Source organism: Pleurodeles waltl, chromosome 12 (genome assembly GCF_031143425.1).
Source record: "Pleurodeles waltl isolate 20211129_DDA chromosome 12, aPleWal1.hap1.20221129, whole genome shotgun sequence".
NCBI classification, from domain to species: Eukaryota; Metazoa; Chordata; class Amphibia; order Caudata; family Salamandridae; genus Pleurodeles; species Pleurodeles waltl.
This window is the reverse complement of record NC_090451.1, coordinates 233,508,046-233,520,241: the sequence shown is the minus strand read 5'-3', so window position 1 is coordinate 233,520,241 and position 12,196 is coordinate 233,508,046. Positions and strand designations below refer to the sequence as shown.

Sequence of the window (12,196 nt, the reverse complement as noted above, 5' to 3'; positions counted from 1 at the left end):
CTAAAGACTGCTCCAAGGATTCATCGCCACATCTCCACATCTGTGACAAACATCAAAACTATACTTGTACAACTCTCTCTGACATGCCCAAATGAGGTATTCTCTAAATCACGCTTATGGCTTTGAACTATTTGCATATCTGTAAACTAAATGTCAAAATGTTTTTTTTTTAAAGAATGGAAATTATACCCAACCCCAATAATGGGAAGCACCATGTTTGTAGGATTTTAATTAAGAAAGGGACATTTCATGATTATAAATATGATTTTTAATAATCTCATCCCATTATTATTCGTTCAAGAGGGTCTAACAGACGTACAGAAAAGAGCCATCCATTTAAGTCCATTAAACAGCCTAAGCTACTCTCTTGTAACATTATTTTGGCAATATCTACTTGGCTGTTCCTAAACAGTTCTGAAAAGGCTCCTCAAATTTTACCTGCTGGCACTAACAAAGGCAACTTCAGATCTGCAGCTTACATTGGGCATCTCAGACAGTTCCCTCAGGAAAAATACCTTTTCGCCGCCCTCTGAAATGTATAACGAGTCTCTAACACTGGTATTCCACCGAAAATGGCAATATCATGAAACCGGAGCTGGTGAGGCTCAGGAGAAATACCAGATATTAGATTTTCATAGAAAGAGTAGTGATTTCACGGGGGTGCTGGCCCTGACATGTTAGACCGAATAGAAAAGGGCGTGTTATAGGATTAAACAAGTATCAAGCTGAAAATTGTGCAGATCTTAACTCGAGAGCAATCAGTAAATGGGGAACATTATTGATAGGAGGTGTTTATGTGTAATGAGATTCTGAATTCCAATTGAAACGTCTGGAGAGGCAAAGGCTAGTTATCGAGCCAAAATCATAGCTGCTACGTGGATTCCAATCCTGGTCTTTTCAGAGAGATTCAAGGTGTATTATGTACTCCCTGGTACTGCACGCTTATAAATTGGTAAGGCAAGCCTCAGTTTGAGCACATGGAGAGAGAATGTTCTCCTGAAACAAAGATGTACTAAACTGAGTAGTGTTGTTTAATATCCACTGAGTAGATAATAGTCTAGATAAACCTACATGACCCATTAAAAAAAAAACAATTTGAGAACGTCTGGATTTGTAATTTGGAAGAGAGTTCCTTGCTAGTGTCTACTTTAAGCCTTGGTGCTTGATTTTTAAATGAACGACCCTGCAAGCTAGAAGCCCAAATCCAGCACCGTTGAAGTCACTGCCTTGTGGTTTACATCACTCTAAATCCAGATACTCTATTGTGCCTCTTACCCGCTTGTTGGTGTCGTTTGTGGGTATCCTGGAGATCATCCTTTAGTTGCTGAATCTCAGTTTTCAGTGAGATATTTGCATTCTCCTTCTGATCCTTCTCTTTCTGTAGTCTTTGAATCTCTAATTCAAGGCCTTTGATGGCTGAGATATGTTTTGCAATTTCCAAACTCTTTCCTTTCAGGAAACTACGGGACTGCAGCAGATCTGCCTCTGATTTCCGCAGAAGGTCATCCCTTTTTATAACCGCCTGCATTAAAGAAATGAGGAACAAAATAAGAGCTGCATGTCCTTTTACAATCTTGTCCTTCTTAAAAAAGTAAGGCCTTTCAACCAATTGTATATCTGCCACGTCTATATGATACCTATGCATACACCATTATGGAAAACTGTTCTGATGTAGTAAATATCTGCATGGAAGCTAAGCATGGTGACAGAATGCAGACTTCAATGATTTGACCCATTTTAGCTTAATGGAGAAGATTGCTACAGCTTGCAACTAACATGTGGTGAACCCAACTAGTTCAGGCATTAGTGAAGAAGACATCATATGGCCATATGGAGCATTGGCTCCAGAGCTGAAAACTGTTGGTGTGCCCATTGGGTTGGGCACTATACTTGAATCAAGTGAGGGGCGCCCAGCACAAAAATGCAGCAAGGATCCATTCCCAATTCAGACGCACATGCCTACGATATTAAGCAGTTCTTCAGACAGTCAATAGGGTATTTCAAAGAAATAACAAGGAAATGGACAGCAGCAGGGTGTAGCACCATTGCAAGGCGACAAGCGCTAGCTTAAACTGATAAGAACATGGCCTGTTAATATAGGAGCTGAAATGCACACTTAGGATTCCTTGGTAATTTACCAGAGTATTGAACAAACGTAGGCACCCATTAAGAGTTGCTTTGAGTGGTATCCTCTGACGAGGTACCCCAGGAGGATATATAAGAGACTCTATTTCTTGAACTTAGGTAGAAGTGATTTCTAACTAACCAAACAGAGATACTGATACACCACAATTTCTTAACCGTTTATAAAGATTTATTTAAAGATATCTTTGTTAAAATAGATTGAAGTTACAATATTGTCTACAAATAGTGGCCACCAAACCTTTATATAAAAGAATACTATGCTTTATTGACTAATATTTGTCTTTCTTATATAACTTTAAGAAGAAGACTAAAAACAAAACATTAGCTCGCTTGTCACCAGGTTTTCACCTTGTAAGATGGTCACTCAGTGGGTTTCCCTACTTTAGTGTTGTCACAGCACTCTGTTCCTATAAGGCAATGATTTACAGTGCTTTTCTCTGTAAGTCCTTGCACCCCTTCACCTACACCTCTAGTATGCATTTTATCTGGGAATCTTAGGATGAACAGCAAACAACCTGATATAGATACCGGGGATGAGGCTGCCTGCCACCAGCCAGCGTTCTTTGAAGAAATCCAGGCACTGGGCTCAAAGATGTTACTTGTGGGAAAGGCAGTCAGTTCCTCCAGGTCTCACCCCATTTTCTTTACGAATGCACTAACCTGCTCTTTTTGTGCTGATAATTTCTGGGCCTCCCGCAGCTCTGCCTCCAGCTGTCCTATTCGCTGCTGTTGCTGAGAAACCTGTAGTTTTCGGTTCTGAACTTCTGCTGCAATGTCTCTCTGAAGATTCCGCACCTCTTGATCCAACTTCAAAATATCTGAAATAGAAAGACAATATCTGATCAAAGTCGATGCTGAATTCAAGAATTATACACCCACAATAAAGGACACTGCATTAGCATACTATGGGAGCAGTGTAAAATAGTCTCTATACACAACACATTACTCCTAATGCACAGTATATGGAAAGTGGAATTTTAATGAACTACTTATTTTGGGAATGTCTCTCACTGCATATTACCCAGGCGTCAAGTTCCCATGTAATAGACTTGAGATCAATGGGGTCAGAAAGTAAATCAAAATGGGATGGACAAAATTTTTTTTACTTGCTTTTGTTCCAAAAGTTGCATTGTAGGCATCTTCACTGAAGTCATAGATGTTAAAATAACTGCAATCTGTGTATGGAGATCCCAGAACACTGAATTCTTTCACAGTTTTAACTTGTAAGTTATGTTTAATAAATACATGGACAGATTTCCAAATGACAGCTTCACATATCTCACTTAGTGGCATGTGCATGACATTGTAGCTGCTTCTCCCATTGTGGAATGTGCTCTAGGTTTCCTGACAATGGTTTATTTGCTGACTGGAAGAAAAAAACAAAAGTGGAATTTGACAGATTTCCTTAGTGCTGGGACCACTGATATTTCATATCTGACTGAAAAGATTGCATGGCAGTAGTCAGCAAGCAGGTTGCACGAAGCTAGTAGGCCAAAACGTCTCAGAGGCATTGTCACAGAGACCACTAGTGACTACCACCATCACCTTTATGAACACCAAATGGGAGCACAGGTAACTGAAAGTGCTTGTGCCCCACCTTGAACCGCAGGTAGTGTAGGAAGATGGCCTGGTTTGTGGTGGGTACCTATGGTACTTACACCTTATACCAGGTCCAGGGTTCCCCCATCAGTGAAATGTAGGCAGTGTCTAGAAGCCAGGCTCTTTAGAGGTAGCTGTGGATGAGCAGCCAAGGCTTATCTAGGAGACATGCAAAGCTCATGCAATACCACTGTAATCACACAGTACTTATACACGTGAAAGAAAACACTCAGTGTTACAAAAATAGAGGTACTTTATTTTAGTGACACAATTACAAAAGTACTGGATAGGCTACCCTCCAATAGGAGGTAAGTAAACACACTAAATATGTACACTAGTAATCAGAAATAGGCATAAATAGCAATAGAAAACAGTGCAATAGAAATAGGCAATAGTAACCCTTGGGGGAGCCCAAACCATATACAAAAAAAATGGAATGCGAAGGCAGGACCTCCACCTAGGTAAGTGGAATCTGTAGGGGGGAGCTGGAGAAGTATTAGTTACTTACCTGTAAATCCTAGTTCTCTTCCAGGGGTATCCTCATCAAAGTCATAAACATTGAATATTCCCGCCCTTGTGCGGGGACCCCGGAGCATGTATAAAATACACACATATAAAGTTTGAAATATGCACGAAAAACTATATATATAGCATTTTTAGTAGACATATCTTTCATACTAAATTCATATATACATGTGTGAAACAGCAATGCAGACTATAATCATAAACAAGCTAAAATGCTTTATTTCTATGGAGTTTTTTTTTTTTTTTTTTAACATTATAAAATTACAAAAGAGAATAAATATCTACCCAAGCCCCCAAAACTGGGCTTAGGGAAATAAGCAGCAGCAATATCTAGAGAAAAAAGAGAAAAACTACATTGAAAAACAATGGAGCATTCTTAGCCAATAGGCTGCATGCAGGTTAACACATAAAAACTTTGGCACCGTGCCTTTAAGACCCTGAGCACGTCCAGTATCCCACCATGCCTCAGGGGTGAAGGAAAGGTGACAGTTGGTTCACAGTTAGGTCAGTACTTTTTTACAGTGACAATCTGTGAAACTGATTCGAAAGACAGTCTGTCCTGCACTTCTAGGAGACGTGCGTCCGGGGAGGAGGGTGGGTTGTTTATGACTTTGATGAGGATACCCCTGGAAGAGAACTAGGATTTACAGGTAAGTAACTAATCCTTCTCTTCCAGGGGATCCTCATCAATAGTCATAAACATTGAATAGATTAGCAAGCCCATCCCTAAACTCTGCGGACTGTCTAATAGAAGTGCAGGAATAGATACGTATTATGCAAATACATTTCTCAGAGAGGCCTGCCCAACCTGGGCGTCTGCTCTTGCTTCTGAATCTAAACAGTAATGTCTAGTAAAAGTATGTACAGACTTCCATGTAGCAGCCTTACAAATCTCAGAGATTGGGACATTGTTAAGGAGGGCAGCAGTAGCCGCTTTTCCCCTTGTGGAATGCGCTTTAGGCCTAGCTAGTAATTGTTTATTAGCCAGCCGGTAAGTATTAACAATACAAGAAACTATCCATCTTGATATCGTTCTTTTAGATGCTGCCTCTCCTGTCCTCAAATGACCATAATTTACAAACAAATGGTTGGAATGTCTAATCGATTTTGTCTTATCCAAATAAAATTTCAGCACTCTTTTCAAGTCTAAGGAGTGCAATGCTTTCTCCGCCGGAGTCTCCGGATTGGGAAAGAAAGTCGGTAAAGATATAGTTTGATTGATGTGGAATTCTGACACCACCTTCAGAAGGAAAGATGGGTGAGTTCGCAGAACCACTCTATTGTCGTGAAAAACTGTGTACGGTTCTTTGAAAGACAAAGCCTGAATCTCACTGACCCTCCTCGCGGAAGTAATGGCTACCAAAAAAGCCGTCTTCCACGTAAGGTGTTGTAAAGAGGCCTTGTGTATAGGTTCGAAAGGAGGGCCCATAAGTTTTGACAGTACTATGTTCAGTTCCCATGGAGGAGAGGGTCTCCGAATAGGAGGAAAAACTTTCTTCAAACCTTCTAAGAAATCCTTGACTACTGGTTTCGTAAAGAAGGATTCCTGAGAAGGTGACTTACGATAGACTGTAATGGCAGACAAATGTACCTTAATAGATGATACCTGCAGACCGGACTTTGCCAGATGAAGTAAATAAGACAGTATGACATCCTCCTGAGCCCGTATGGGATTGTGCCCTTGTTGACAGCACCATATGTAGAATCTCTTCCACTTAAAAGCGTAAGAACGCCGCGTGGAAGGCCGTTTGGACTCTTTCAAGATGTTCATACACTCCTGCGAGAGCCCCAGGTGTCCATACTGCAGGAATTCAGGAGCCATGCTGTTAAGCTCAGAGAGGGTAGGTTGGGATGTAGAATCCTGCCCTCTATCCTGCTCAGAAGATCCGGTCTGCACGGCAGCCTCCTGTGAGGTTTTTCCGAAAGGTTGAGGAGATCCGTGTACCAGAATTGACGGGGCCATTGTGGCGCTATGAGAATCATTCTGGTTCTGGATTTGTAAAGTTTGTTGATCACTGCCGGTATGAGGGGAATCGGTGGAAAGGCGTAGAGAAATATCCCTGACCAGTCGATCAACAGGGCATTCCCTCGAGATCCCGGACGGTAGAACCTGGAAGCGAAGTCTGGGCATTTCTTGTTTACTTCGTCTGCGAAGAGATCCAATTGAGGTCGACCCCATTGAGCGAAGATGTCCTCTACGACTTCGCCGTGTAGGTCCCAATCGTGTGCGTCCTCTAGGTGTCTGCTCAGGAAATCTGCTTCCACGTTTTGTTGACCTGGCAGGTGAACCGCTGTAATTGACATCCCTCTGGCCAGGAGCCAATGCCATATCGTTTGGGACTCTCGAGATAGGGGTAGGGATCTCGTTCCCCCCTGTCTGTTCAAATAATACATTGTAGTTGTATTGTCCGTTTGTATCAGGAGAGATTTCCCCTGAACCAATGGAGAGAAAGACTTGAGAGCCAGATGGACCGCTCTGAGTTCCAGCAGATTGATGTGGTAGTTCCTTTCCTTGTCGGACCACAGGCCCTGAGCTTGGAGGGGACCCAGATGAGCCCCCCATCCCTGAAGAGACGCATCCGTTACCAGAGTGTCGGATGGAACTACTTGGTGAAACGGAGAACCTACTGACAGGTGAGGTCTGTGCATCCACCATTGCAATGACTGAAGTGCCGCTGTCGGTAGCCGCACTCTGTCCTCCCAGCGACCTGTCCTTTGGCTCCAGATGTTCTCCAATGCCTCTTGAAGGGGTCTCATGTGCAGCCTGGCATTTGGGACAATGAAAATGCATGAAGCCATGGAGCCCAGTAGCGATGTCACCTGACGGGCAGTAGGTGCGTCGGCTTTTAACAGGTCTTGACACTTCCTGTGTATCGATAAAAGTCGTTCCTCCGAAGGATACCCTCTTTGGAGCTCTGTGTTTAGTATAGCTCCCAGGTAGTGAAGGTTCTGTGTTGGAATCAAGGTTGATTTTTGGTAGTTGATTTGAAGACCTAGAGACTCGAAAACCCTGAGCACAATGTCCCGATGGCTTCTTGCCTGATCCGGAGAGGAAGCCTTCAGTAACCAGTCGTCTAGGTATGGGTAGACGAAGATCTTTTGTTTTCGAAGATGTGCCGCTACCACTGCCACACATTTCGAGAAGACGCGGGGGGCAGATTTCAGGCCGAATGGTAGAACTCTGAACTGATAGTGTTGTGAAGCTATTTGGAAACGCAAGAATTTCCGATGCTTGGGAGCTATTGGGATGTGAAAATATGCATCCTGCAGGTCGATGGAGCACATCCAGTCTCCCTGATGTAGTTGCGGGAAAATCTGGTGAAGGGCTAGCATCCTGAACTTCTGTTTTCTTATGTACTTGTTCAGCAGCCGTAAGTCCAGAATTGGTCTGAAAACGCCCTCTCGACCCTTCTTCGCCACCAGAAAATAACGGGAGTAAACCCCCTTTCCTCTGTGCGCAGGTGGAACCTTTTCTATTGCTTTCTTTTGTAAGAGGGCGAGAGCCTCTTTGCGCAGCAGGCTAAGATGAGATGGAATGCATCTGGCTGGTGGCAAGTGTGGTGGGGGCTGTCTGAAAAGAAGAGAGTAGCCTTTTTCGACAATGTTGAGCACCCATTTGTCTTTTGTGATGGAGTGCCACTCGTGAAGATAACCCGTGATACTTCCCCCCACCGGAGTGGTGTACAGTGTCGAGGGAAGCGAGATCTCATTGTTTGGCTGGCGCTTTCGGTGTGGACTGTTGAGGTCTACTTGACCCTCGCTCCCTTGTGGGCTTACGGGCCTGAAAAACGGGGCGTCCTTGCCGTTGTTGTGGCCTTTGGGACCAGTGAGGGGTTTGAACCCTCTGCTGGAACGGGCGCCTGTCATAAGGCCTGTACCTCCGCCTGAAATCTTTCTTTCTTTCCAGGCCTACTGCCCTCATGGTGTCCACCTCTGTCTTCATGCGGGCCATCTCTTCATCTGCATGGGTACCGAACAGCGAGTTCCCGCTGAATGGGAGGTTTAGGATGCGCTGCTGTGCTTCCTGCTTTAAACCAGTCAGTCTCAGCCAGGAAGACCTTCTAGCACAGATTCCATGCCGCGCTGATGATCTGGTTGGATACCAGGCATCCTTCTTGCAGGATTTCTTGAAAGTCCTGTCTGTCTTATCAGGGCAATTTTTCTGTGAATCTGTGGAGGGAGTCCCACAGAGAACGGTCATACCTGCCCAGAAGTGCTGGAGACTTTCATTGCAGATGCCGCCGTACCGCACATCTTTCTCCCCGGAGAGTCTAGATGCCTGCTCTCTTTATCCGGGGGGACCGTGGAGGATGATGCCACCGAGTGGGTTTTTCGGGCTGCGGCCAATATAACAGAATCCGGTGGCGGATCCTTTCTTAGGAACAAAGGATCCTGTTCGGGAGCCTTGTATTTCTTTTGAATCCTAGCCGGGGCAGACGTGAGAGTGGCTGGGGTCAGAAAAGTGTCCATGGTTGGCTGCAATAAGCCAGGCACTAGTGGTAGTAGCTTTTTCGACACTGATCTGTGAGGCAGAGTCTCAAAGATGACTGACGAGGAGGTAGTTGGCTCCGGAACCTCTATACTCAATTTCTGCGCTCCACTTAACAGCACCTCGTTAAACGTGGTAATGTCATCCACCGGTGAGATCCTAGCAGGTGGAGAATCTGTTAGGGTGGGGGAGTAACGCCCAACAGATGATCCTGACGACGACCAAGAGGGTGATCTTCTGTGTCGTGATCGTGACCTGGATCTCCTTTGGGAACGAGACCTGCTGCGAGAGGCTGTAACAGAGCGCCCAGGCCTCGCGGTCGGCTGACGAGGAGCAGAACGAGCCCGTCCTGCCCGCGCTGTCGGCGATGGTGTTCTCGGGAGAGAGGCAGTAGGAGAGTACATTCGAGAGTATTGTGAATCCGGGAGGCCGCTGGTCTATTCAGGCTCTCCAACCATCTAGGTGATAGATTGATGGGAGAAACATGCCCCGATGATGCCGCTCTTGAATGAGATGAGTCGCTCCGTATGGAGACCACTGGAGATGGTGCCTTATCTGCTGGACGACGATGCTCTACTCCCTGCGAGACAGGTAAAACCTGTGCCGACGTCGAAGGGCACACTGGTTGGTCTGGCCTCGACGCTGAATGCCTCGACGTAGAGTGTCTCGACGTCAAGCGGCGATCTCTGGACCTTGACCTACTCGCCGTCGTGTGCCTCGACGTGGAGCGGCGAGTGGCCGACGGCGGATGTCGCTCATGCCGTCGTGGCGATTTCGACGTCGTGTCTCTTGACGTCAAGGGGTGTGAAGTCTTCGGCGGCGAACGGGCGCGCCGGTGATGGCTCGACGTCGATCAGCGGGCTGCCGTCGACGGAGATATGCCCCTGCGATGACCATGCTCCCTCGACGCCGTATCTTTCGACGTCGGGCGGGTCGCCGTCGACGGCGATCTATGCCTGTGAGACGGTGGCAGCGACAACGTCGACGGTGAACAAACAGGTACTTTCCTACCTGTTGACGTCGACCTGGCCATTCTCTCCTGAGAATGGCCTGCTGGTTGCCTGGGAAGTGAAGAGGACGATGTCTTTTGCCTCTCATGAAGCCCATGTAGCCTGATCTTCTCTCTGTCCTTCAGAGTCCTCTTTGACATATTCTTGCAGTGCTTGCAAGTGTCAGGGCATTGACTCTGAGGCAGGCACACAATACAAAGAGAGTGTGGGTCTGACTGGGCTTTCTTCTTCCCACAAGAAGGGCATTTGACAAAAAGTGAAGGCATTTTTCTGTCAGGAAAAAACTGCCAAACTCAGACAAAGATGTTATCTGTCGAGTGAAACAGGAAAAATGCTGTTTGAAAGGATTTTTCTGAGAAAAACTCAGAAAAACAGAGAGCTCAATGCTCCAGGATCCTCTCAGAAGAAGCCGGAAAAAAGAACTGACCTAACTGTGAACCAACTGTCACCTTTCCTTCACCCCTGAGGCATGGTGGGATACTGGAGGTGCTCAGGGTCTTAAAGGCACGGTGCCAAAGTTTTTATGGTTCTCCTGTGTTAACCTGCATGCAGCCTATTGGCTAAGAATGCTCCATTGTTTTTCAATGTAGTTTTTCTCTTTTTTTCTCTAGATATTGCTGCTGCTTATTTCCCTAAGCCCAGTTTTGGGGGCTTGGGTAGATATTTATTCTCTTTTGGAATTTTAAAATGTTTAAAAAAAAAAAAATCCATAGAAATAAAGCATTTTAGCTTGTTTATGATTATAGTCTGCATTGCTGTTTCACACATGTATATATGAATTTAGTATGAAAGATATGTCTACTAAAAATGCTATATATAGTGTTTCGTGCATATTTCATACTTTATATGTGTGTATTTTATACATGCTCCGGGGTCCCCGCACAAGGGCGGGAATATTCAATGTTTATGACTATTGATGAGGATCCCCTGGAAGAGAAATTAGGAAACCCAAAAGTAAGTAACACAGTGCCCCCCCCCCAGAGACCAAGAAGAAAGGAGTAAGTTGCTGGATTTTCCCCAAACTACCAAAAGGACTGAAAATGAAGATAATGCAACACCCAGACAAGACTGAAAGAAACCAGCAGTGGATTTCTGAAGAGGAAGACCTGAAAAAGAAGGGGACCAAGTCCAGAAGTCGCAGGAGTGTCTGGTGGTGGCAGGAGCCACTACCAACCCGTCTGTGGTTGAAGGAGTTGGTCGACAGTAGGACGAAGACGGTCAGCAATGCAGCCCTGGAGCTGGTGAAGAGTTCATGGAGGATGCAGTCGACGTCCCACATTGGATGGTAGATTACAGTCTGTCTGTGGCTTTGAAAAGCCATCAACAAGCCTTGTCAAAGGCAAGATTTGCGGTGGAGGAAAAGTGGAGCTGCCGGGCACCAGCAAGGTCCAGGAGGACTCAACTCACAGAGTGAGGGGGTGGGGAGTCTCAGGGGACCCTCAGCAAGGCAGGGAATCCACAGAAGAAAAGACAGCCAGCATAGGAGGCCTACTGGAAGAGGACCCAGGAGTCGCAGGAGCCCATGCTGCACAACTGAAGAAAGGTCCCACTCCGCAGGAGAAGCACACAGAGGGCTTTGCATCGCAAGGAAGAGTGCGGAGGGCTGGGACTACATGGAGCCTGAAGATCCCATGGAGGAGATGCTAACAAGCCTTGGTAGTTGCAAGAGACGTGGTGAACGGGGGTACTGTTCTGTGTGAGAAGGCAAGGGCGTACCTTCACCAAAGTTGGACAGCTGGCAGAGAGGACCAAGGGGACAACTCTAGACCACCACCTGTGATGCAGGATCCTCACAGCTCAGGATGAGACTAGATCCACGCAGCTGGTTGTTGTGCAGTTGTGCCTGCGGACGCAGGGGAGTTTCTCCTTCACTCTGAGGCAGATTCTTTCTTCCTACTTGTACAGACTGAAGAGGATGCACAGCCGGGGAAATGTTGCAAAAGCTGAAAGGAGCCATGGAAACAATGTTGCAAGCAGAGTCTTCATCATGGATGCAGATTGCCGGTTTCTGGAGGGTCCAGTCTCAGTTCCAGTGGCCAGAAGTTGAAGTAGAGATTGCAGAGGAGTTCTGCTGGAATCTTGCAAGCCGAATCTGAGGACCCACCCAAGAGGGAGACCCTAAACAGCCCTGGAAAGGGCGATTGGTCACCTAGCCAGGTGACCACCTATCAGGAGGGGGCTGTGACATCTGCCGCCTGACCTGGCCACTCAGATGCTTCCAGATGCCTCTGCCCACCTTGGATTCAAGATGGCAGAATCAAGGGATGCTCTAGAAGAGCTATGGGCACCACCCCCTGGGGTGGTGATGGACAGGGGAGTTGTCACTCCCCTTTCTATTGTCCAGTTGTATGCCAGAGCAGGGTCTGGAGGTCCCTGAACCAGTGTAGACTGGTTTATGCAAGGAGGGCACCAAATGTGCCCTTGAAAG

At 46.1% G+C, this 12,196-nt stretch overlaps 1 protein-coding gene across 5 annotated transcripts in view; it reads right to left on the bottom strand.

Annotated features, from left to right (window-relative positions):
- Window positions 1-12,196, bottom strand: part of PMFBP1 (polyamine modulated factor 1 binding protein 1) — an 881,291-nt gene that overhangs the window by 289,201 nt on the left and 579,894 nt on the right. For all 5 annotated transcript variants that reach the window (XR_011199809.1, XR_011199811.1, XR_011199812.1 and 2 more), the window contains 2 exons: window positions 2,806-2,963; window positions 1,276-1,522 (listed from right to left, as the gene is read on the bottom strand). Coding sequence is in view for 1 of the 5 variants with exons in the window: in XM_069216463.1 (XP_069072564.1) it covers window positions 1,276-1,522; window positions 2,806-2,963 (405 nt within the window). In the remaining 4 variants the exon portion in view is untranslated. The remainder of the gene's footprint in view (window positions 1-1,275; window positions 1,523-2,805; window positions 2,964-12,196) is intronic.